Source organism: Tauraco erythrolophus, chromosome 10 (assembly GCF_009769465.1).
Source record: "Tauraco erythrolophus isolate bTauEry1 chromosome 10, bTauEry1.pri, whole genome shotgun sequence".
NCBI classification, from domain to species: domain Eukaryota; kingdom Metazoa; phylum Chordata; class Aves; order Musophagiformes; family Musophagidae; genus Tauraco; species Tauraco erythrolophus.
In genome coordinates, this window is record NC_141474.1 from 4,760,943 (window position 1) to 4,781,745 (window position 20,803).

The following is a 20,803-nucleotide window of genomic DNA, read 5'->3' on the forward strand; positions in this document are numbered from 1 at the left end:
CTTCATCATACCACAGGACACGACTGCTCTGCCGCCTCTGCTCCTGCCCCAGGCAAAGGCTCTTGAGGCAATGTCCAGATGAAAGAACTTCATCCTTGGCCTTTCTCCTCCTCTCCTCTCCTCTCCTCAAGGGCCTTAGTGACACTCCAGCTGCTCCCATCCCATTCCATTTCTACTTGAAAAAATTATATCTATAATTGCTTTCCTGCACCCGTGAAGTTCTGGAGTTTGGTTCCAACAAGACCAAGACCAAGCTTCCTCCCTACATCAACATCTCTTTGCTCTCTCTTCTCCCATCCAATGAATTCCACTTCTATCTTTGTCTTGCTCTCCAAGCAGACTTCTCATCACCTGGTGGGACATGCTACAGTGACCCATGTAACCAACCAGGGCCATTTATCCAGGTGCCGTAGGGGCTCAGCTCTGCCGTGGGGCTGGCAGGTGCCAATCCCATCAGCCAACTCATACCATGGGGCCAGGAGACTCCAGAGGAGGTGGGAAGGTAGGCAGAAAACCAAAAAAAAAACCAAAAAGGCAGGGAGGAGAGGATGATTTCAAGTTCAAAGTTTGAAAGATATTGATGACAGGCCTGGTCCCTGCATGGCTTTCATTAAGGCCTTGGATATGAAGCCATTAGCACTAGTATTAACTTCTTGCACCTCTGTTAAAAAATAGCCTGCCTGAGTCAGGGGTTAATAACAGTAGGAGACCACTAATTAGGCCGTGCCGTGTTCGCCTGGTATCAAACGTGGCCCAGGTCCTTCATATCTGCAGGAGCAGCAGCCTCCAAAGACCCCAGCTGATCCTTTCAACATAACAGCCATGGCTGCTCCCTTCCCAGACCATCTGCGAGAGGAGGGAGGGGAACAGGAAAGGTTGTGAAGGAGCAAACCGAGGAGAGGAGAAGAGGAAAGTCCAGGTGAAGTTGCTAGAGCTGGGCGGATTTATACCTGCTTCATTATTGATCATCCTGAATAACCCCACTTCCCTGGGGACAGCTGTCCAACCCAAAGCAAACCCAGTCCTTCTGGAGGCAATGCCTCTGTGCCTCCCAATTTTGGGAGGCAACGCCTCCGTCGCAGCCCAATCCTGTACCCAACATCGAACCCGTGGCCCCGGAGCCCAGCGCCGACATGGACCCATTCCCATGTTCTCACCCATCTGCTGAGACCCGGCATCGTGGCAGGAGGGAAAAACACACAAAGAGAGCAACTCTCCCTAAAAGCGCATGCCGACATTTCGCCGAAAAAAGAAAAAATTGGCAAAACAATTTTCCTTCCCGTTTGGAAGCGTTTTGCACTAATAGACGCCGCCGATTAGTCAAATGAACTCTGCCATAATGCCCGTCTCTGCAGACTCATTTCGTGGAGCAGAGCGCAGATTTTGACTTGGACTTATATTTCCTCGTTAACATTTAAACCTGGCTTATTTTCCATCCGGAACCTGACTGTGGTTTTATTTACGTTCCCCATTAGCGACGGGAAATGCGTCTAAAGCTCACGCGTGCTTTAAAGGGCTCTAACTCAGCTAAAGCAAGCCTTGGCCTTCCAAGGGTCTCCAACATCCGAAGTAACTCAGGAGACCTTCTCACCATGAGCCACTCGCGCTCTCCGTTGGGACCCCAGGCCTTGGTTCCTATCAATTCACGCATCAAAACGCATATCTTGATATTTAACTCGTTTTTACTTCCGAGGTTTTACTGACACATCTTTCATGGGATAATATTCATGTTTTTACGGGCACGTTTAAAAAAAAAAATCACATTCATCACTGACTATCTGTATTTTATTTGCATTTTTTTCCTTGTATTCAATCTCAGGTAGGAAAATGAGCTCATTCTGTAGGTCATTCTGCCTTTTCAAGACAATCCAGCTTTTCCATACCGGCCAACACAAACCTCTATCTATTAGGAACCCGCTTCACGGGAGAGGGCACCTTGGGTAAAATTTCCAAAAGACCCATAGGCATGGGGGAATCTAAAGGCTCAAGGAAAAGGCACCCGCTGTATCTGGAGCTGCTCTCCAGTTGGGTCAGAGAGATCACCCCACCACAACATCTGCCTGTGGGGCTGGTACACGTGAAGCTGTTAGCTGTCATAGCAAGGCTGACAGCTAACCAGGTTTCTCCTTGAAACGTAGGGTGCCTTTGCTTTTAGGAAGGTCATCAAGGACCTACATTTCAAATCTGTAGCCACGCTTTTGCCTTGAATGGGGATTTTTGTTCCGAATACGCCACGGCTCTAATTCGTCCCTTTCTTCAACAACAAAACCCTCCATTGCTCTGGGAATCACATTGTGCTGCATGGCCGTTTCCAGAGCGAAGGACACCAATTCATCATTAATGGGTCTGAGTCGACCGGGTTTGCTCCGCAGCTGCTGACCTTACAACACGACGTGCCCCGTTGCCCCGCTCTTCCCTGCGGACCCAAGGACGTGCCCAACTGCACCTGTGTGACAACCCCTCCAAGGTTGTTCTTCCACTGTGTTTGTCAATTCTGACCAAAAGCTGGGAAAAACAATGAGCAGGCCAGGACATTCACTGGTGTTTGATTTTCATGCCTATTTCGTTAGTTTGGTCCCATCTGCCATAACCCTGAACTACAGAGGAGATGTGAGAAGAGAGACAAATCCGCCTCCTGGACTAACACTCAAGAGACATGGCCATGTAAAGAAAAACCCCAAAGCCCCACACCATGACAGTGAGAAAAAGCAAAATAAAGAGAATGTGTGACACCAACCTACAAGATGCAAGATTGATATATCAGCCTCAGAAAGGACCACATCTGTAGCTGATGTCCCACCTGAGACATCATCACGTCACCTCTTCCAGAGGGAAACCCAAGTCTCCACGGAAAGAGCCCAAATGATGGAGAAGCTCCCAATCAGCCATGGAAAACTACTGCCCTGGCTAAACCTCCTCCCAGCAAATCAGTGAGATGGAGGGCACGAACCCCTCAGCCCGGATGGTGCTCACCTATGAGCAGTGGAGGAGAACAGCTGCTGAACTCCACCAACACAACAGCTATCACTCAGAAAGGGTGAGCAACTGGAGAAGCAAAACTTGTCAGAGGAGATTCTAATCTCTTAAAAAAGCTCTTGTGCATCATGAAAATTACAGACTGGTAAATTCTACTTCTGCTCTGGACAGTTTGTTAGAGGAACCGGTAGGTGCGTGGGTAAATATGGGTCACTCTACACTGTAAGCCAGTAGATAAGGGTGATCCAGTTTGATGGACTCGTTTCAAAGAGTTCTTGTCAAAATCCACCCTCAAAGTTTCCCAAAGCGCCAAAGTGAGGTTGAGATAAGAAGGAAAGTCCTCTTGAAGCCCACCAGGCGGGGGAGGAGTAAGAGGTTGGATTTCACAATGAAAGGAGGTTACCAAGAAGCCCCACGGAGATCTTTGTCAGGACCTCGGCTGTTCAGAAACGTTCTGGAAGAGGAGGTGGATGACAAAGTTGGTCACCAATGCTAAATTTAGCATCCTCGAAGCTAAAGCTGCGAAGTGCTGCAGGAAAGCAGGCAAGGAAGTGGGCAGGTGAAACTGAGCTTTGGTGGAAGCAAGCCGACCTCGAATCCTGCAAGTGGAATTCAGGTCAGCCATCTCGTAACGGAGGAGGCAAAGCTTGGAAGGTTCAGAGGAGGGGTACAAGGAAGATGAGATACCACAAACGTCTTTGTGGAGAGGAGAAACCAACCGTGTTAGGACTCCTCAGCAAGGAAAACAAACAACTGAGCACGGACGTGATAAAAGCCTATAAAATCATGGAGCCAGTGGAGCAGTGGGAAGGGCAATGATTATTCACTGCTTTTCGCTTTGCAAGAATTAGGCGTGTAAAAATGAACAGAAAGCTCAGTTTCAGCCACCATGAAGTACAAAAGCACTGAGAAAGGAACCAAACCCAAGGAAGACTTTGAGCAACCTGGTCTAGGGGAAGGTGTCCCTCTCTGTCCATGGCAGACGGGTTGGAACTAGATGGTCTTTAAGGTCCCTTCCAACCCAAACAGTTCTCTGATTCTGTAAGACAGAGCCAACAGCAGCTATCGAGCCGGACAGCCTGGAGGCAAATCCCAGCTCAGGAAATCCCTGCAGCACAGACCTCGGCAGTAGGGAAAGGACCACGCTATTCATGCTGTGTTTTTAACAATTTTTTCCCTCAATTATCAGCTACTTGCCGCGGCTGGAGACGTCAAGGGACCACAAACCCGCTGCCCCCCACGCTGTCCAGCGTCTTGGGGATGGAGGGTGGCTGCAAAGCCAGCGAGGTGCTACCCAGGCCACCCTTCAAGGATGCATCCCGCATCCACACGTGCCCTCAGGAGCAGCTGAGACCTTCTGCTCCTCCAGGCACTGCTTCCATGGGGGAAAGAGACCCCAAGGCAGCTCCCTCCTATTGAGACAGCCTCCCAACTCCCACCTCTCCAAACCCCAGCCCCCCATGCCATCAGACCCTACAGACCGAGGCAACTGCCAAGGTTACCTCCAGCTTTCCAAGCCAGCCAGTGATTTCCAGAGGGAGGTCAAGGGCCGTTTATATCCATCTCGGGCTGGCAGGGAAGATAACGGCCGGCCACTCCAGCCCATCTGCCGGCACTTAGCAAGACATCGGAGCATATCGTACAGGAGAGGTCAGGCAGCTGCGGTGGTGGGACAGGCAGGGACGGACTACAGCCATGACATGGACTTCACTTCAAGGGTAAACTTCTGCCCGCTCCTGCAGGCTAATTTGTTTACGTGCTCATTGCTAAGAGGTCGAGCAAATTAGACGTTGTTTTGGTGTTCTCATGCTCAGCACAAGAAACGAGCAGGGCCACTCAATCCTCATCTCCTGGGGGGAAGGCCAGGAGCTGCTGGTCTTCTGGGACACAGGAGGGATGAGGTGATCCTCCCAGGGGGTGAAACAGGACTGAAATAACTCTGCCCCTTCTCCTGCCAACAGCAGGGCTAAGAGTTTTTCCACGAGGTGGTTTTCCTGTTCCTCCCACCTTCCCTGCTGGTCTTGAGGGCAGGACAAGTCCTCACTGGTTGCCCCAGACCAGGATGGAGAAGCAAGGCATGGGCTACTGCCAACTGCAGCTTAATGTCATAAGCTCTTCAGCACTTAGGAGCTCTTGCCCGATTTCAAGCTCCGTTTTCAAGTTTGTGGAGAGGCTTTGAAAGATAATGGGGAGAAGAAAAAAAAAATAAAGAAGGAAGAAAGATGTAGAAAGGGAACAAGTTGACTGTGCATCTTGAATTTATCACTCTTGAAAGAAGAGCTTGTCAAGAGGGCCAGAGACCAGCCAGTGCACGGTGATCAATGGGAGGACTTTTGGGTCTAGTCAAGCTTGTTTCAGATTTACAGGAACTGAATAGAGGCATAAATCTGTCGCCGCCTGACGAAAATGGAGGTAATTAAATCTGCAGGTGTATATAATTGCCATATTGATGATCTATATAAATCAGCGGAGCCAGCAGAGGCACAAAGCACCGCGCTGATCACGGAGACTCCCCGCGAGGAGCTGTTTGCCCACCTGCCTGGCCAGGGGACAGGGCTGGTGGGTGCAGGACACCACCCCACGGACACCCATCTCACCCGCACAGCCACCATGATCCGTTCTGCGGTGAGGGACCTCCTCCAGATGGCCCCCACGAGCAGCAAATACTGCCAAATTTCACATGGCTTCAGGAAGATGAAGACGGGAGCCCGAGCCTTGAGATGCCCAACCATGGATGCCGCGGGGAGCTCCTTGCAGCCACTTTGAAGCTCCAAGCCTGGGTACAAGTGGGGCACTTGATCTTGTCGTGACTTTTTTTTTTTTAATTTATTTTAACCTTTGTTATTTTGGGAACTTTGAAGCCTAAGCTGCTCCAAGGCAGCTGCCTTTGGAGGAAGGACAGAAAGTGCAGAGCGGGGATTTGAAAGAGGGGGAGAAACAGGGAAGAAAAGAATTGGTGCCTCCCAGCTGAGGTCTACAGCAGCTTCTTTACTGTTCCTCCCCCAACTCGACAAACCCACCTCGGGAGACACTCGGGGCTCTTTCACCAGCAGCTACGTGGTATCTGGACGCAAAGCAACCACAGCACCTTCCATTTATCTAATGCTGCGACCCAGAGGAACCTCCAAGACCTTTGCAGACCTTCATCCCTTCTCCCACCGCTCAACGGGACACCCCGGGTTGGCTGCAGAGTATCCTCCCCTGCCGCCGCGGCTCAGCCCCGCTCCCACCGGTGCCACAGGGATGCATCTTCTCCTGCCGTGCCAAGAGGGACAGGACCACGAGGGATGGCTTTCCCATCCCCTCCACCAGACAAGCCCCCCTCGCACGTGCCCACAGGCCAACCCCACTTCCCAGGTCGAGCGCTCCGTGCGTGCGGCAACCGGGTAATTAAAAATTAAGCAAGAGCTTCTGCATTGCAGTCCGAATTATGTAACGCCGCTCTCGGGTTTCGGCACCCGTCAGCTGGTCGCACCTTGGTACAGCTCTGCCCAGACTCACCTGCCTATCTTTTTAGGCAGGGCTGGCACCCCGGGCACAGAAAAGGGAACGCCAGTGTCATAAACACAGGAAGAAAGTTCCCTCGCATTCGCACGGGAAAAAAAAAAAAAAAATCAAAAGGAAGAAAATCTACTTATTTACTTAGTCCAGTGCTGAAATCTGAGCTGGCCAGAAAAAAAAAAAAAAAAGGGATGGAGCTGGGATGCTCCAGCCCACCAAAGTGCCAAGGGTTGCCCCGGCTAGAGCAGCATCCCCTGAGCAAGGGGTTCTGAGCCTCTCTTCTTTCCCAGCACTGAGCCAGAATTACAAGGAGGTGGCCCCCAAATTCCCGGGACACATATGCCACCAGCAGCTCCGTGGCAGGACAACGGCTCCCGAGTCCCACCACTGCCCCTCTCCAGAGCTCTCTCAAAGCTCCAAAAACCAGATCCCAGCTACTTCTGGCTGAGCAATAAGAGGGAAAGTCAAGGAGATGCAGCTCCGGGATGGGAAAACAGCTCCACACCGGCATGACCAGCACTGGGAGAGCAGCATCCAGAGGAGGTCTGGGCCAGCCCAGGGCGGTGGGTGGCCCGGCGCGCTCTCTGATCCAAACCTGACCCTTCTAGAAGATTTCCCAGCAGCTGTGGACACTGGGGACATCATTACGGGAACGGATGTGCCGGGAGCACCGCAGCCATTGAAGGTCTGCACTGTGCCACACTTTGCCCCTCCAGGACCCTGCGGCCACAGCCGCAACGTTAACCCTGGCGAGAAAATTCGGGAGTGTGATGTCTCCTCTCCCAGGCATGTCCCCTTCCCCAGCGGGTCCCCAGCACTGTGCCCTCCCTCTCTCGCTCCCCTTGGGATGCTCACATTAATTGCTTTGTCTCCTGGAGCTTTTAGCTGGAACAAACACAAGGAAAAAAAAAAAGGAGGGTTGCCAAAACCCGTAAGAAGGTCTGCGGTTCCTCTGAGCTGCTTTAAATTTCGGGATTTTTTTCTTTTTTTTTTATTTGAAGGAGGTTTCCATGGTAACTGTCTCCCATCACACAAGAGCCTGTCCCCGGGATATTTCAGGATCGCTAGTATCTGCTTTCCCAGGCAGCCACTGTGTTGTGACGGTGACAACGCGGCCGGGTTTTTTGGCAAGGGAGGAGGGGAGCAGGGCAGGAGAGAGGACCAGGAGGTGCCACTTCCAAAAACCAAGGTCAAGGTCCTGCCTGTAGCCGGTTTCCCCTACCCATCAGGCAGACCTCCATCCCACAGGGCTTCAGCAGCCGGGCGATGGACCACAGACCCGATTTTTCACTCTGAGGGTGGTGAGGCACTGGACCAGGTTGCCCAGAGGAGTTGTGGCTGCTCCATCTCTGGAAGTGTTCAAGGCCAGGTTGGATGAGGCTTTGAGCAACCTGGTGTAGTGAAAAGTGTCCCTGCCCATGGCAGGGGGGTTGGAACTAGATGGTCTTGAAGGTCCCTTCCAACCCAAACCACTCTATGATTCCATGATTCAGGGAGCGCTCCCTTACCGGGCCAAGCCAAAGAGACGTGTCCACCCAAAAGCACGGGCAAGGGTCTCCTTAACATCTCCTGCCGCCTTCTCCAACTTCCTTCCCCTACCGGGTTAGATTTCAGCTGGATCAGCTCCATCCAGCCCCAGCTCCGCCTGGCCACGGGGTGCCAAACCAGGATCAGAAATCCCGGCGCAGTGCACGGGCGCTCATCTCAGGGGGGCTTTCTCGGCATTAAGCTGTAGCGAGGTGGGGGGCGGGACCTGGCACTCAAAAAATTTTCCTTTATCCAGACAAATCCCCTGGTCGCCATGTGCTGCTGCATGGGGTGAGCCACTGGCCACTGTCCGGCTGGCTGTCGGAGCCAGAGCCCAGCAATTTGTGAGCAAAAGGACAACCAGGCTTAATTGACAGAGCCGGCACCATCCAGATGCTGCCTTAATCCTGGCAGGCAAAATTTCCTTTATTTGGAGGATCGCTCTGCAGTGAGACTCAGAGGGAGATGCTTTTGAAGCCTCCATTTAAGCTGGCTAAGCAACGGTTTAAAAAATAAAATTAAATAAAGTAAAATAAAGTAAAACTAATATAAAAATAAAATAAAAATATAAAATATAAAATATAATAAAATAAAATAAAAACAATATAGTGTAAAAATAATATAATAAAAATAATATAAAAATAAAATTATATCAAAATAAAATAAAGTCAATAAAAATAAATTAACAAATCAAAACCAGAATAGAATAGAATAAAATAGAATAGAATAGAATAAAATAAAATAGAATAGAATAAAATAGAATAAAACAAAATAAAACAAAATAAAACAAAATAAAACAAAATAAAACAAAATAAAACAAAATAAAACAAAACAAAATAAAACAAAACAAAATAAAACAAAACAAAATAAAACAAAACAAAATAAAACAAAACAAAATAAAACAAAATAAAATAAATAAAATAAAATAAAATAAAATAAAATAAAATAAAATAAAATAAAATAAAATAAAATAGTAGGAAATGGGATGTGGCCCAGGAGCAAACGCTGCCGGCACAGGGAGAGCAGGGCAGAGGCGGGATAAGTGTCGGGGAGGCATGCGGCTGCCCAAGGCTCCTCTCCACCACTAGCACCACAGCCAGTTCCATGGTGTAAATCACATCTGCAAAAGCTTTGAGGGTCTTTGGGGAGCACCCATGGAGCCCCCAAAACTGGGACGGGTGTGCGGGCGGGCAGAGGCATGATGCCCAAGCATCCCACCCGGATGCAGCCTGAGAAGCCAAGACCAGGAGCGACGACGAGGAGCCCAATCCAGCCAAAGCCCCGAGCACCATCCCCTGCCCACCCGGCCAGACCCCAGTCACTCCCTGGCCAGTGCCGAGCAGCCCCCAGCCCGCTCCCCCCGCCGCTTTCTGGGTCAGCCAGATCCGCTGCCAGCCCGCGCCGCTGGAGCCAGCTGGATGCGCGGTTGCTGTGGCAACGGGTTCCCAGAGATGAAATCCCTATTTCTTCTTTTTTTTTTTTTTCCCTTGGTTAAGGAAAAAACATACAAGAGGCCCTCTACATCCGCTGTGCCACCGAAAGCCCTGCTCCCACCAAGACAGAGAGTCGCCAGCGGGCACGGCGCAGGGACAAGGCATCCGTGAGCATGGGGACATGCACCCCACCTCTCCCTCCCGAGCTCCCATCACCCCCAATGTGGCCATGGGGGACCTCCGATGGGGCCAAGAGCCAAGGCAGGACCAGGGTCTCACCAGAGGTTTGCAGCCAAACCCTACGAGATGAGCCTGTCCTGTCCCACCAGGTGGTCCAGGGCAGGTCCAGGGTGGGATACATCCTCTCAGCAGGTCCCTCTCCGCTTTGCTGGAAGCTCTGCAAGCCCCCAAGCCTTGATGGCAACCATCTCGCATGGCAGACTGGGCAGCCAGCAGCACTCTGGATGTTACACACAACGTCCCACCACCACCAGCAACCACTCCAGGAGGATGCAGGAAGAAGGTGGCACCTCTGGGTTTGCAGATGTAACCCCCAAAGCACCATCTCACATTCACCCCACGGCGACGATTAATTAAGCACATCCCACTGCCAGGGTGAGTTGTGCCAAGGGGCAGGAGGGCTGCCAAGATGGGGTGTTTCAGGTCCCTTCCTCATCACAGGTCCTGGTGTGGGTGGTTTGGGACCCCCCGCCCCTGGCAAACCCCCTGGCCGCCCTCCAAGCCAGCCGGCAGGGAGGTGCCGGCGGCCGTCCCTTTGGCCTGGCAGACCAGAGCATAGATCATACCGCCAGGTTCCAGTGCAGGCGACAGTGTCCAGGATCAAAGCCAAGTTCAATTAATGGCTCACAATCTTATTAGAGAAATTATTTCAGGATCTTGAGTAAAAGTCCGATATATCCACTCCATTCCATTAGTCAGGCTCATTTAGTAATTCAATCAATCTAAGCAAGGCAATTGAGCTCCTCTGGTATAATTTAACTCGGTTATTCTCCAGGTACTTAAGAATTTCTTAATATTTGCTCCATTATTTCACCATTACACCTATTTCCAGGTGCAAGGTTCGCACCGAAGCGATGCTGGGGGTCCCACGGTGGGACCGGCCCCACTGCACCCCTATGCCGTGCCCCGAGGATGGGGACGTATGCCGGGGACAGGGAGCTCCAAGGTGACACTGGGATGAACCCTTGGAAACGAAGTTGAGCTGGAGACCAGCACCGCAACAACCCAAGACCCACCACGGAGAGCCGGGACCCACTGCAGGCACCCAGACCCACACGAGAGGAGTGGGGCAAGACAATGCCTCCAGCCAAAACTCAACGGGATGCTCTTCCCACTTGACGAGAAATTAGAAAAAAAAAAAAGGGATAACTCAACCCTGCAGCCCTTCGGCTCCTGCTTCCCTCCTCCGGGGCCATTTAGGAACCGGGGATGGAGGGCAGACAGGGAGGGGGGACACCACCTCCCGCAGTCCATGGCGGTGGGGAGCCGCACAGGACGTGGATGAGAGGCGACGGGTGTCACATCTTGCTGCCTCCTGGAAGCGGAGCTGGGGCGGGCAGGTGCGCCGGCGGCCCATCACCCCGATTAGCGGTGGCCCGCATCCCCGCCGCGCTCCGTCTCACATCCCCACAACCCCCCGGTATTAAGCCAGTGAAGTCATGGCCGGAGCATCCACCAGTGCAGTCAAGAGCTCAGCAGAGATTTAAAAAAAAAGAAATAATAAAATAAATCGATTAGATATTTCGGGGAGATATTCAAGAGCGCTTAAATATGCCCAACTCATCGGTGCCTTTGAAAAATCTCACCCCTCTAAAAAATTAGAATTGATTTTGTATTTAAAAAGGAATCTATTTAATTTAAAAGTAAGATAATTTGAAATCATGACAGCTCGTATTAAGGCCTGAGTTTATGATAATCCGTTAAAGCCACTGAAGTTAAGAACCTTCGCCCATCCTCTGCCGCCCCGGCTCCCAAGAGGCTGACGGGGAGCGGGGGAGCCGGGGGGCGAGGGGCTGAGCTGCCCCTGCTTCGGGAGGCACAAAAAGCTCCTTCAGCTCCTCCACGCTCCGCAAAAAAAATAAAAGGAGGAGACAAGAAACCATCCGGTATTTCAAGATCTTGACTTATCCGGTGCCCAGAAATCACGGCTTCACCCAGAAATCATCACGGCTTCAACCCACCAGCTCTGCTGTCCCACTCCTCAAAGCCAATTTTAGGCACAAAACCACACTTTGAGACCTCACTTTCCAAACATCCAGCACAGGACTCGGGCAAAGGCGTCAAAGACGTCATCGTTCGCACCGTTTTTAATTGCAGCGCAAACCTCCGGCTGAGCCCTGGGCGCCGCGGGAAGCTCAGACGGTAATAAATACCCTGGCTTGGCAGTTTCTGATCTCCAAAAGATGGGGCTCCAAAAAATTAGCAGCCTGCAGGAGCGCGAATCCAACTAATGGCACATCAAACGTGGCTGGATGCCGCCGAGCGGAGCGGCGAGGAAGAAGAGGGTGTGAAGGTTAGCGGAGGGGGAACATCGAGCCGCTAATTAGCGTTTCTTAATGGCCACCGACCAGTGAGACTCAGCCTCCCTTCGGGAAAAACAACAATTAACGCAACAAAACACGAAGACAGATGAAAGGCGACCGTTTCCAGTGGAAGAAATTCCAGCGGATTTAAAGCAGGATGAAACCAGGCGATTTTAACTGCGGGCAGCCCACCACGCACCAGTGTCCCTGCTCCCACGCCCTTGCCGCTTCCCAAAAATTCAGGAGGTGGGGGGAAAAAAATACCTTGCAGCAAAACTGGGGGGGAAATGGTGTGGAGTCCCTTTGAGGACACGTATATAAAAGCACGTGGGTTTTTACGGGTGCAGGTGGGGACAGCGTGCCACCGAGCTGCTGCGGAGCGCCAGCGTTCGTTCGTTAGCAAAGGGAGCTACAAAGTGGCTGAAAGCCCTGCCCGAGCGCCTCCCCACCCCATAAACCAGGGGTACTACTCCCCAAAACCATCCCTCTGCTCTCAGAGGGACACGGGAGCAGCCACAGGGTCCCCACGTTTGGGGAGGGCTGAGCACCAACGCGCTCGACGCATCCGGCTCTGGCACCGGGGTGGCCACGAGGAGGGGATGAGACCCAAAAACGGGGCATGCGGAGAAGGCAATGAGCAACACCTCACCCTCCCAGGTGAAGATAAATACAAAGCTGAAGCCACAGGGTGGGGGAGAGAGGCAAAGCCAAAGCACGTGTGGCCCCCCAGGATGTCCCCTAGGGCACCCCCTGCCCCGGCAGAGCCCCCGCAGGATGGGCGTCCCCAAGCGCTGCGCTCGTCATTAAGTCATTGATATCACTAGAGCATCTCAGCAGAGGTGGAGAGTGACAGCATTTTTGGGGTGCCCAGTCCAACACACACCCCCAGCACCCTGGTTTTAGCAAGCAACATACGTGGCTCTCCAAAGACCCCAGCGCGTCTCCAGCGGGGGACAAACCTTGACCCATATGCCCATTGGTGGGATGCCTGGCTTGGCCACCAGGTGCCACCAAGGCATGGGGACTGCACACACTGCTTTCCACAAACACTTGCCACGCTTGAAAAGCATCTGAATTATTTCGGGGGGTCTGAGGGAGGCAGCCAGGGCCAGAGGAGGATGACACCCAGATACTGTCAGGCTCCGCAATCCTGACCCTTTCCCACTGCCCCAGCCTGCCGTAGCCACTTCCCTGCATGCTCTCGCCGTCTTCGTGGGGAAACTGAGGCACGGAGCAACTCAAGAGCCCACGTGGCAGAGCCAAGGTAACCACAAGAAGGTGGGCACAATTAACGGGGCTGGGCTTTGCCAGGAAAGGTGCAACCAGCACCACATGAAGCCAAATTCCTGGAGGGATGCTCAAGCACACCCTCCAGCCTGCACACAAGGGCCTGTGGAAACACGGACAGTCGCCCACAGCGGTTCCACACGTCAGCCCAATGTGGCCGTGTCCCCCCTCTTGTGTTTCTTGGGCTGGGGACTCCCCAGCTCCAGAAGGTGCAGCCCCTGAGTTACCAAGCCTGGGTCCTGCAAGACCTCTACACACTGCAGGGCTTCTGCTGGGCAAAAGCAGTGCCCAGGCTAATAGTAGTAGTAGTAGTAATAATAATAATAATAATAATAATAATAATAATAATAATAACAACAACATCTACACATGGCAAAGTGGCCACGAGAGCTTCAAAGCAAACCCATCTTTTGCAGGAGGGGCGCAGACGCAACACAACCTTTCCCAGGAGTTGCCAAGCCAAAACCCTGGCAAATGGCGGGCATGCAAAGTGCCCCCTCCTGCCAACCCAGCCCCCAGCTCCAGCATCCCAGGGGGGTAAACTTGTACTGAGACCCCCTCTGCATCTCCACAGCCTGAACCCCTGTGTGCAGGGGCTCTCGGGGGACCGATGTCCCAGGTTGCAGTGCCCAGAAGAGCATGGCCATCACCAGGACATCAGGGCATGCTGGCACAAGGCCAGCGGTCCTCATATTTATCCGGTGGTGATAAGCGGAAGGAGGTGAAAGCAAAGCCCTGTTTGGCACCATGAGTGCAAGCCCCAGGTGCAACGGGGCTGCCAGAGCGGGTGGGTCCTTTCCTGCCCTGCCCGGCAGTATCGCATCCCGAGGACTGGAAAAACCGCGGGGGAAATCCCCGCTGAACCAGCCAGGGCCATGCCCAGGGATCCCCACCCGAGCAGCACCACACATCCCTGCCCAGACGCTCCCCATTGGCAGCATCCCAGGCCCTGGGGCCCATCGGGGTCCGGCTCCCTGGGAGCGGTTCCAAGGGAGACAGGGGACAAGCACCTTGGGTCACCTTTGGGGTGTGAAGGCAGCTCGGGGCTGGCAGCCATGCCCGTGCATCCCCTGCATCCACCGCGCTGCCGCCCCGTTGCCACGGCAACGCTCTCCGGCCTCCGCTGCAGCATCCCGCAGCACAGGCCTTGGACCAGGGGAGCAGGGGGCAGCACAGCCCACTGCACCCTCCCCGCACGAACTGTCCCTGGGTGTCCCGGCACACACACCCCCCTCCACGGCATCAACAGCCCCCCACCTGCCTCTGCCTTTCTCGTGGGAAACGAGGGGTGCCCACGCAGCACCCAGCACTGCCCCGAGCCCATGCAGCACCCAGGACCAGGGGCTTTTGTGGGCACGGAGGGGTCTGGGGGCCATGGCGATGATGAAGCGCCAGGGAGAAGACCCAGGTTGGGGCCACCACTACGCTCTGCCTGGACACTAGGGTGACACAGAGAGGCAACGTCACGTGAAGCACCTCATTTTTGGGACAACATCCAGACAAGGGTGGCATTTTAAAAACTTCCAGGTGCTGCTGGAGCAGCAATGGACGGACAAGGCTCACAGGAGGCACGCACAGTCCCCGTGGGGCTGCTAGGAAAGTAACGGCAGCGTTTGGCCAGGGTGGGGGGTTACGTGCGGGCGGTGGTAGGAAACCGGTATCCTGCATAAATATCACTCAAAATTAAATATCTCGGCTCCAGGCATCGCAGAGGGAAGCGGGTCCCCGCGCACAAGCGGCAGAGGCCTTGCTCCGATCCCAGCACGAACAAAGGAGCACATCCTTGGCTGAGCCGGTGGATGGAAAGCGAAGCAACCCGTCAGATTTGGGCAGATGTGCCTCACGCAGCAGGTGAAGGCCTGTCCAGAGCCGGCGGGACCCACCTGGCCCACGCCAGCAGCCCAGAGCCCAAAACCTGAGGACAGGGGTGGTGGAGCCAGCACAAGCAGGCAGGATGGGAAACGTTGGACACCGGGATATTTTCCACCAGGCTGCAGGGAAGGTGACTGCTGGGAGGCAGAGAAAGCAGAAACCCCCAGCTCCAGCCAGCCACGCCGGGAGCCGACCGCGGGCCTCCGGCCAGCACAAGCCACTGGCGACCGTGCAACCGAGCTGGGGACGAGCCCCGCGGATGACAAGACACCCCGAGCACCCCGGCACCTCTGCAGCCCCCAGCCCGGTGCGGCGGCCGGGGCCCAGGCGCTGCCGCAGCGGGGTGAAGCGGCAGCGGGGCAGCGATGCCGCAGGGCAACCCCCGCGCCGGTGCCGCAGGGAGGAGCCCCGCGGCCGGGGGACGCTCGGGGCCCGCCGCCGCGGAGGGGAAGGGACCCGCCGCGACCCGCCGCTGCCCCCTCGGGCCCGCCCGGAGGCTCACCCAGCACGAAGTAAGGCAGCTCCGTGTTCTCCAGGTCGTCCACCACCACCATCTCGCCGGGGAAATCGTTGCGGACGGAGAAGAGCAGCTTGGGCTCGGCGGCCGAGGGGCCGTGCATGATGCTGAGGTCGTTCTCCCGCAGGAACGGCAGCGCCGACACCGTGATGCTCTTCAGCTTGCACTCCAGCTCCTTGGCCGCCGCCTCCGCCGCCGCCTCGGCGGGGCCGCTGCCCGCCGCCAGGCAGCAACCGGCGAGGAGGGCGCACAGCCCGGCCAAAGCCATCTTGGAGCCCCCGCGCCGCGCTCCCAGCGCCGGCCGGGCGGGCGGGCGGCGGCAGCGAGGGGCGGGGGACGCGGGGCACGGCACCTCCCCGTGCGGCGCGGCTCGGCTCGGCTCGGCTCCGCTCGGCTCCCCTCGGCTCGGCTCAGGGAGGTTCGGTTCCCCGGCCCCGCGCCTCCCGCTTCCTCCGCTCCCCCCGTTTTGTTTTTTTTTCCCGCATGCCTGGAAAACCGGGAGGGCTGCGGGGCGGTGGCGGGAGAGGTGCCGGTGCTGCCTGGTCCGGCCCGGCTGCCTTTGCCTCCTTCTGCGCTGAGAGTAAGTTATAGGTGTTACCCACCTTAAGAGAAATCATGGACCTCCGAAGTCCCAGACCTCCAAAATCCCAGCAGAAAAGTCATGGATATTCAAAATCCCAGGAGGAGTCATAGACCTCCAAAAATCTCAGAAGTCAGGGACTTGCAAAGTCCCAGACCTCCAAATCCCAGCAGAACTCACAGACCTTTAAAATCCCAGACCTCCAAAGCCTCAGGAGAAGTCACAGACCTCCAAAATCCCAGACCGCCAAAATCCCAGGAGAAGTCACGGACCTTCAAAATCCTAGACCTCAAAAATCCCAGGAGAAGTCATGGACCTCCAAAACCCCAGGAGAAGCCCCAGACCTCCAAAAATCTCAGGAGAAGTCCCAGACCTCCAAAGTCCCAGACCTTTAAAGGCCCAGGAGAAGCTTCAGACCTCCAAAAATCTCAGGAGAAGTCCCAGACCTCCAAAGCCCCAGACCTTTAAAGGCCCAGGAGAAGCCACAGCCCTCCAAAAAAATCTCAGGAGAAGTCATGGACGTCCAAAGTCCCAGACCTCCAAAACCCCAGTACAAGTCACAGACCTCGGAAGTCCTAGACCTCCAAAGTCCTGGGAGAAATCACAGACCTCCAAAGCCCCCAAGCCTGTGTGTTTTGAAAAAAACCCCGAAACCTATTGGGAGTGTAAGGGCCAACCCCAAACCTGCTGGTTCTTTTTGTAGCAGATGCTTTTTATTTTGGCTGTCTCTAAGTGAGCTCAAAGCAGCACCAACAGCTTGCCCAACCGCCAAAGCTTCCTGCACACACTTGTGGTTCTGCAGGAGAAACGTTCTGATGGTAAATGGTTTCCTCTCCCAGTGCGGGACGAGGGGCCCAGGCCCCCTCCCAGCAGGAACGCACGGCCACGGCAGTCTGGTTTTCCCCCTTGGAGGCTCCTGCCAGATGACACCCATGGAGCAGAGGGCTGCAGAGGCATCGCCACCCTGGAAGCAGAGCTCCCATCCCACCAGCTCTGCACTGGCTCCTTGTATGGAGCATGGCTCCATCCTGCCTGATGCCTCCAAAGAAAAGCACACACAGCAGATACCTGTTACTTTAAAAAAAAAAAACCTTGGGGTTTTGGTGGGTTTTTTGGGGGTTTTTTTTTGGTTTTTTTCTTCAGAAATTTCCCCCTTTCCATGCAGCAGCTGCAGAGATTCCCCCAAATTCCTCCTACATGAAGAGGAGGGGGCCATGAAGACCCCCAGCGTGGGCATCACGAGGGGCCACTGCAGTGCTCTAAACGCACTGAGCAGAGGAGCCACAGACATGTTTCTGATTTAGGATAACCCTCCCAGTTATCCACCACGTTTTGGGGAGGAAAAGCTGTGCTCACCAGAAATTGCCCGTTTTCAATGCCAGCCTCGTTAGCAATCAGAGCCGAGCACTAAACACGTAACAGCAAGGATGTTTTCCGAAGTCAGCGACTTGGGAAGGGGTTTCAGCAGCACCAGCCCCCACCAGCACCAGCTGCCTGCAGCTGTGGGAAGAAACAATAAAAAAATCAGAGAAAATGAGCAGCGGTGTTTGGCAGGACAGGGCATGGCCCTCCCTTTGGGAGACTCAGGGAAATCCCTTTGGAGGGCCTCCGCCAGGCCCCTTTGCTGCTCCTCCTTCACCAGGGGACACAAAGTCACTGAAAAGAAGGGCTTTCCTGAAAAAAAAAAAAAACAAAAAACGTGGAATTGCGTTATTCAGAAGGGGGCACCAAGAGTCCTTTCAGCTGCCGTTTGGAAATGGGGTGCATCCCCAGGAGTGGTGTCCCCGTAACACCCAACAGCGCACGGAGAAGGTCTTGGCAGGAGGCACGAATAACACACACGCATAAATAAAATATTTAAAAATAAACCAGCAGAAAACGGTAAATCCGGCGTCACCGATGGCGGCCTACTGCCGGTGGCCGGTAACACCCCACCCGTGACATCCCGAACCTCGTTGATTGTTTACGGGTGCCGGCGGTGTCATTCGGCACAACCACGATTCCTTGAAAGTCCGAACGAACACACTGGGGCCTCGAGGCAGCGCCCCCTCCCTCCCGGCGGGGGGGGGTGGGAGACACGACACCCACCCGGCCCTTCTGCGGGGACACGCGGCCTGGGGGGCCGGAAAGGAGGGTCGGGAAAGGCCGGCGGGGCTCGGAAGCCCCCCGCGGCCGTGCGCGCTCCTGCCCGCGCCGAGCGCCCCGGAGCGCGACCCCCGCGCCGCCCCACGCGTGTCCCCCGCCGCGCCGCGCCGCCCCGCCCCGCGCCGAAGGCGGCACGACCAATGGGAAGGCGCGGGGAGGCCGGCGGCGCCTTTTATTGGCTGCCGCCCCTGCATATATTATCGGGTGGCGGCGGCGGCGCCCGCGGAGCGCGGCGGGACCCGGCGCGGGGGCCGGGAGCGGCACCGGGGAGCCCGATCGCGGCGGCGGGTGCGGGATGCTGGTGGGGCCGCCTGCCCGCCCGGCGATGGGGCGGTGCGGAGCGGCCGGGAGGCGGCGGCGGGGCCGGGCCCGGGGCCGCTGAGGCGGAGCGGGACGGGACAGGACAGGACGGAGGAGCGACTGGTGTCTCACCGGCGCTGAGCCGGAGCCTGGGGTAAGTCTGCGTGGGGACCCCGCCGGTGAGCGGGAAGGGGAAGGAGCGGTGCGGGGGGAGCCGCGGCCCCGCACGGCGGAGATCCCCGGTACCGCCGTGCGCGACGCTGGAGACGCGGCTTTGCCGCCGCCGGCTCCCTCGGTGACCTTGGCCAAGTTGCCTCCGCGCTCCGGGTTCGCTTCGGCGAGGACGGGGAGAGAGGAAGGCAACGAGCCCTTCCCGGGCGGGAGCCACCCCGGTGCCCGAGTGCGGGGCCCAGCGGATCCGGGGGCGCTGCGACCGGCCCGGTGCTCCCTGCTGCTGGCAATCTGCCGGGGTAAACAAGATGCCCGGGAGGCAGGAAACCTGCTGCTGCTTGCGCAGGCTGTCCTACTCCGAGGGAGATGCCGGTGGGAGATGCCCCGGGACCGCAGGGACTGGAGGAGATGCCCCCCGAAATGCTCAAGCACCGACTTTCCTGTTGGGCATATACGAAGGGACAGGAGAGGTCTCCTGTCCCCGGGGCCCCGCTGCCACCGGCTCTCCCGTGGGAGCAGCGGGCCGAGGCGAGGAGTGGGTGACCCGTTGGAAGACGTTTGTTCCCCGGGAACGCTGCCTGCGGCCACCCTCCCGGTGCCGGTGACAGCCGCCTCCGGGAGCTCTGGGAGAGGGGGGGGGGGGGGTCCCCGGCTGCGAGGTTCAATTCCCTTCACTAAACACTAATTATGTTTTACTCGGAAGTAAAATTCTGGATCTTTAAAGCCCCCAGCCTGAGAACATCACCTCTCGGCACGCTGCTACCCACCCCGTCCTGTCCCTTTTCAGCGGGACCCGCATCCCGCTGCCCCGGGGCAGGGCTGGCGGGTACCCGGGCTGCCCCCCGCTGCGCTCCCGGGGCCGGGCAGGCTGAGCCGCGGTGCTGCGGGGCCGGGTGGGACCTGCCGGCAGGTGTCAGTGTCCCCTCTCCGGCAGGACCGGGAGGGTCCGTACCAGCCCCGGGGATGTCGCAAGGAGCCCCCTGCACTCTTTTTCCCCCAAGCAGAACTGGCTTTGCTAGGGGGTCGGGGACAGTTTTTGAGACCTGGGGAGCAATGGGGTGCTGGGAAGGGGGTAGCAACCCCACTCCAGCACCCTAAATCTCCTCCTGGTTCTGTACCCAGCACCAGCCCCCCCCCCCACCTTATTTACCCTGTGCCGCTAACGCTGAGCTCCTGCCATGTGTCACTGCCCACCCGTGACACTTGTCACCCGTGTGAAGGCAAGGGAGGGATGGGAAGGAGCGGTCCTCAGCTCCTGCATGAGGCTGGCGCTCGGCTTGCTCCGACAGTGGGGTTCAGTGGAGTGGGGGGAAAGAAGCTGTCCTCTCCGGGGAGGGGGCTGTGAGGATGCTCTTCCCTGGCCCCAGAGACCCCTCTGCAGGGATGCTTAGGGCCGAGAGCTCAGCACAAGGCCGGGGGGAAGCCGTTGCCATGCTGGGGGGATGTGGTTGTATTTTGCACATTGCTCTTTTAAGAGGCTTTCTGCCCGTGGGTGTGAAAGTCTCGGGTGTGCAAAGGCAGAGGGCAGAACACATGGCGCTGGTGCAACACGCTGCGCTCAGCTGCTGTCTCCCCTGATGGCAGCTCAGGCTTCATCTCATTTGATGTCTTAAGCAAATCCTTAGCTCCCCGAGTCCTGGGATTTTTCACTATTTTCCTTTCCACTCATCTTCGAGTGTCTTGCTCTTAAGGATGTGAAGAAAAGCTAATAAAAGGAACCCAAGTCATCAAGTCTCGGAGGTTTTTCAACCAGTCTCATGAGCTGGGGGAGGGTGGGGGGGGAAGGCAGCAACTTAAACCGAATGGGCTATGGAGGGTGGTCTGCAGGAGCCTGGGGACAATCGGATCGCAGCCACCATCGGGATCTTTAATGCCGCTGCTCAGGCAGGGACGGCAGGCTCCGAGGTGGCTGTCCCCATGCTCGCTGCCTGGAGCCATGTGTCCGCAGGCC

General features: G+C 55.9%; 1 protein-coding gene across 3 annotated transcripts in view; it reads right to left on the reverse strand.

Annotated features, from left to right (window-relative positions):
* Positions 1-15,924, reverse strand: part of ASTN1 (astrotactin 1) — a 47,081-nt gene extending 31,157 nt beyond the window's left edge. For all 3 annotated transcript variants that reach the window (XM_086617211.1, XM_086617212.1, XM_086617210.1), the window contains exon 1: positions 15,642-15,924. In XM_086617211.1, the coding sequence (XP_086473337.1) occupies positions 15,642-15,924 (283 nt within the window). The remainder of the gene's footprint in view (positions 1-15,641) is intronic.
* Between the last annotated feature and the right edge of the window lie 4,879 nt (positions 15,925-20,803).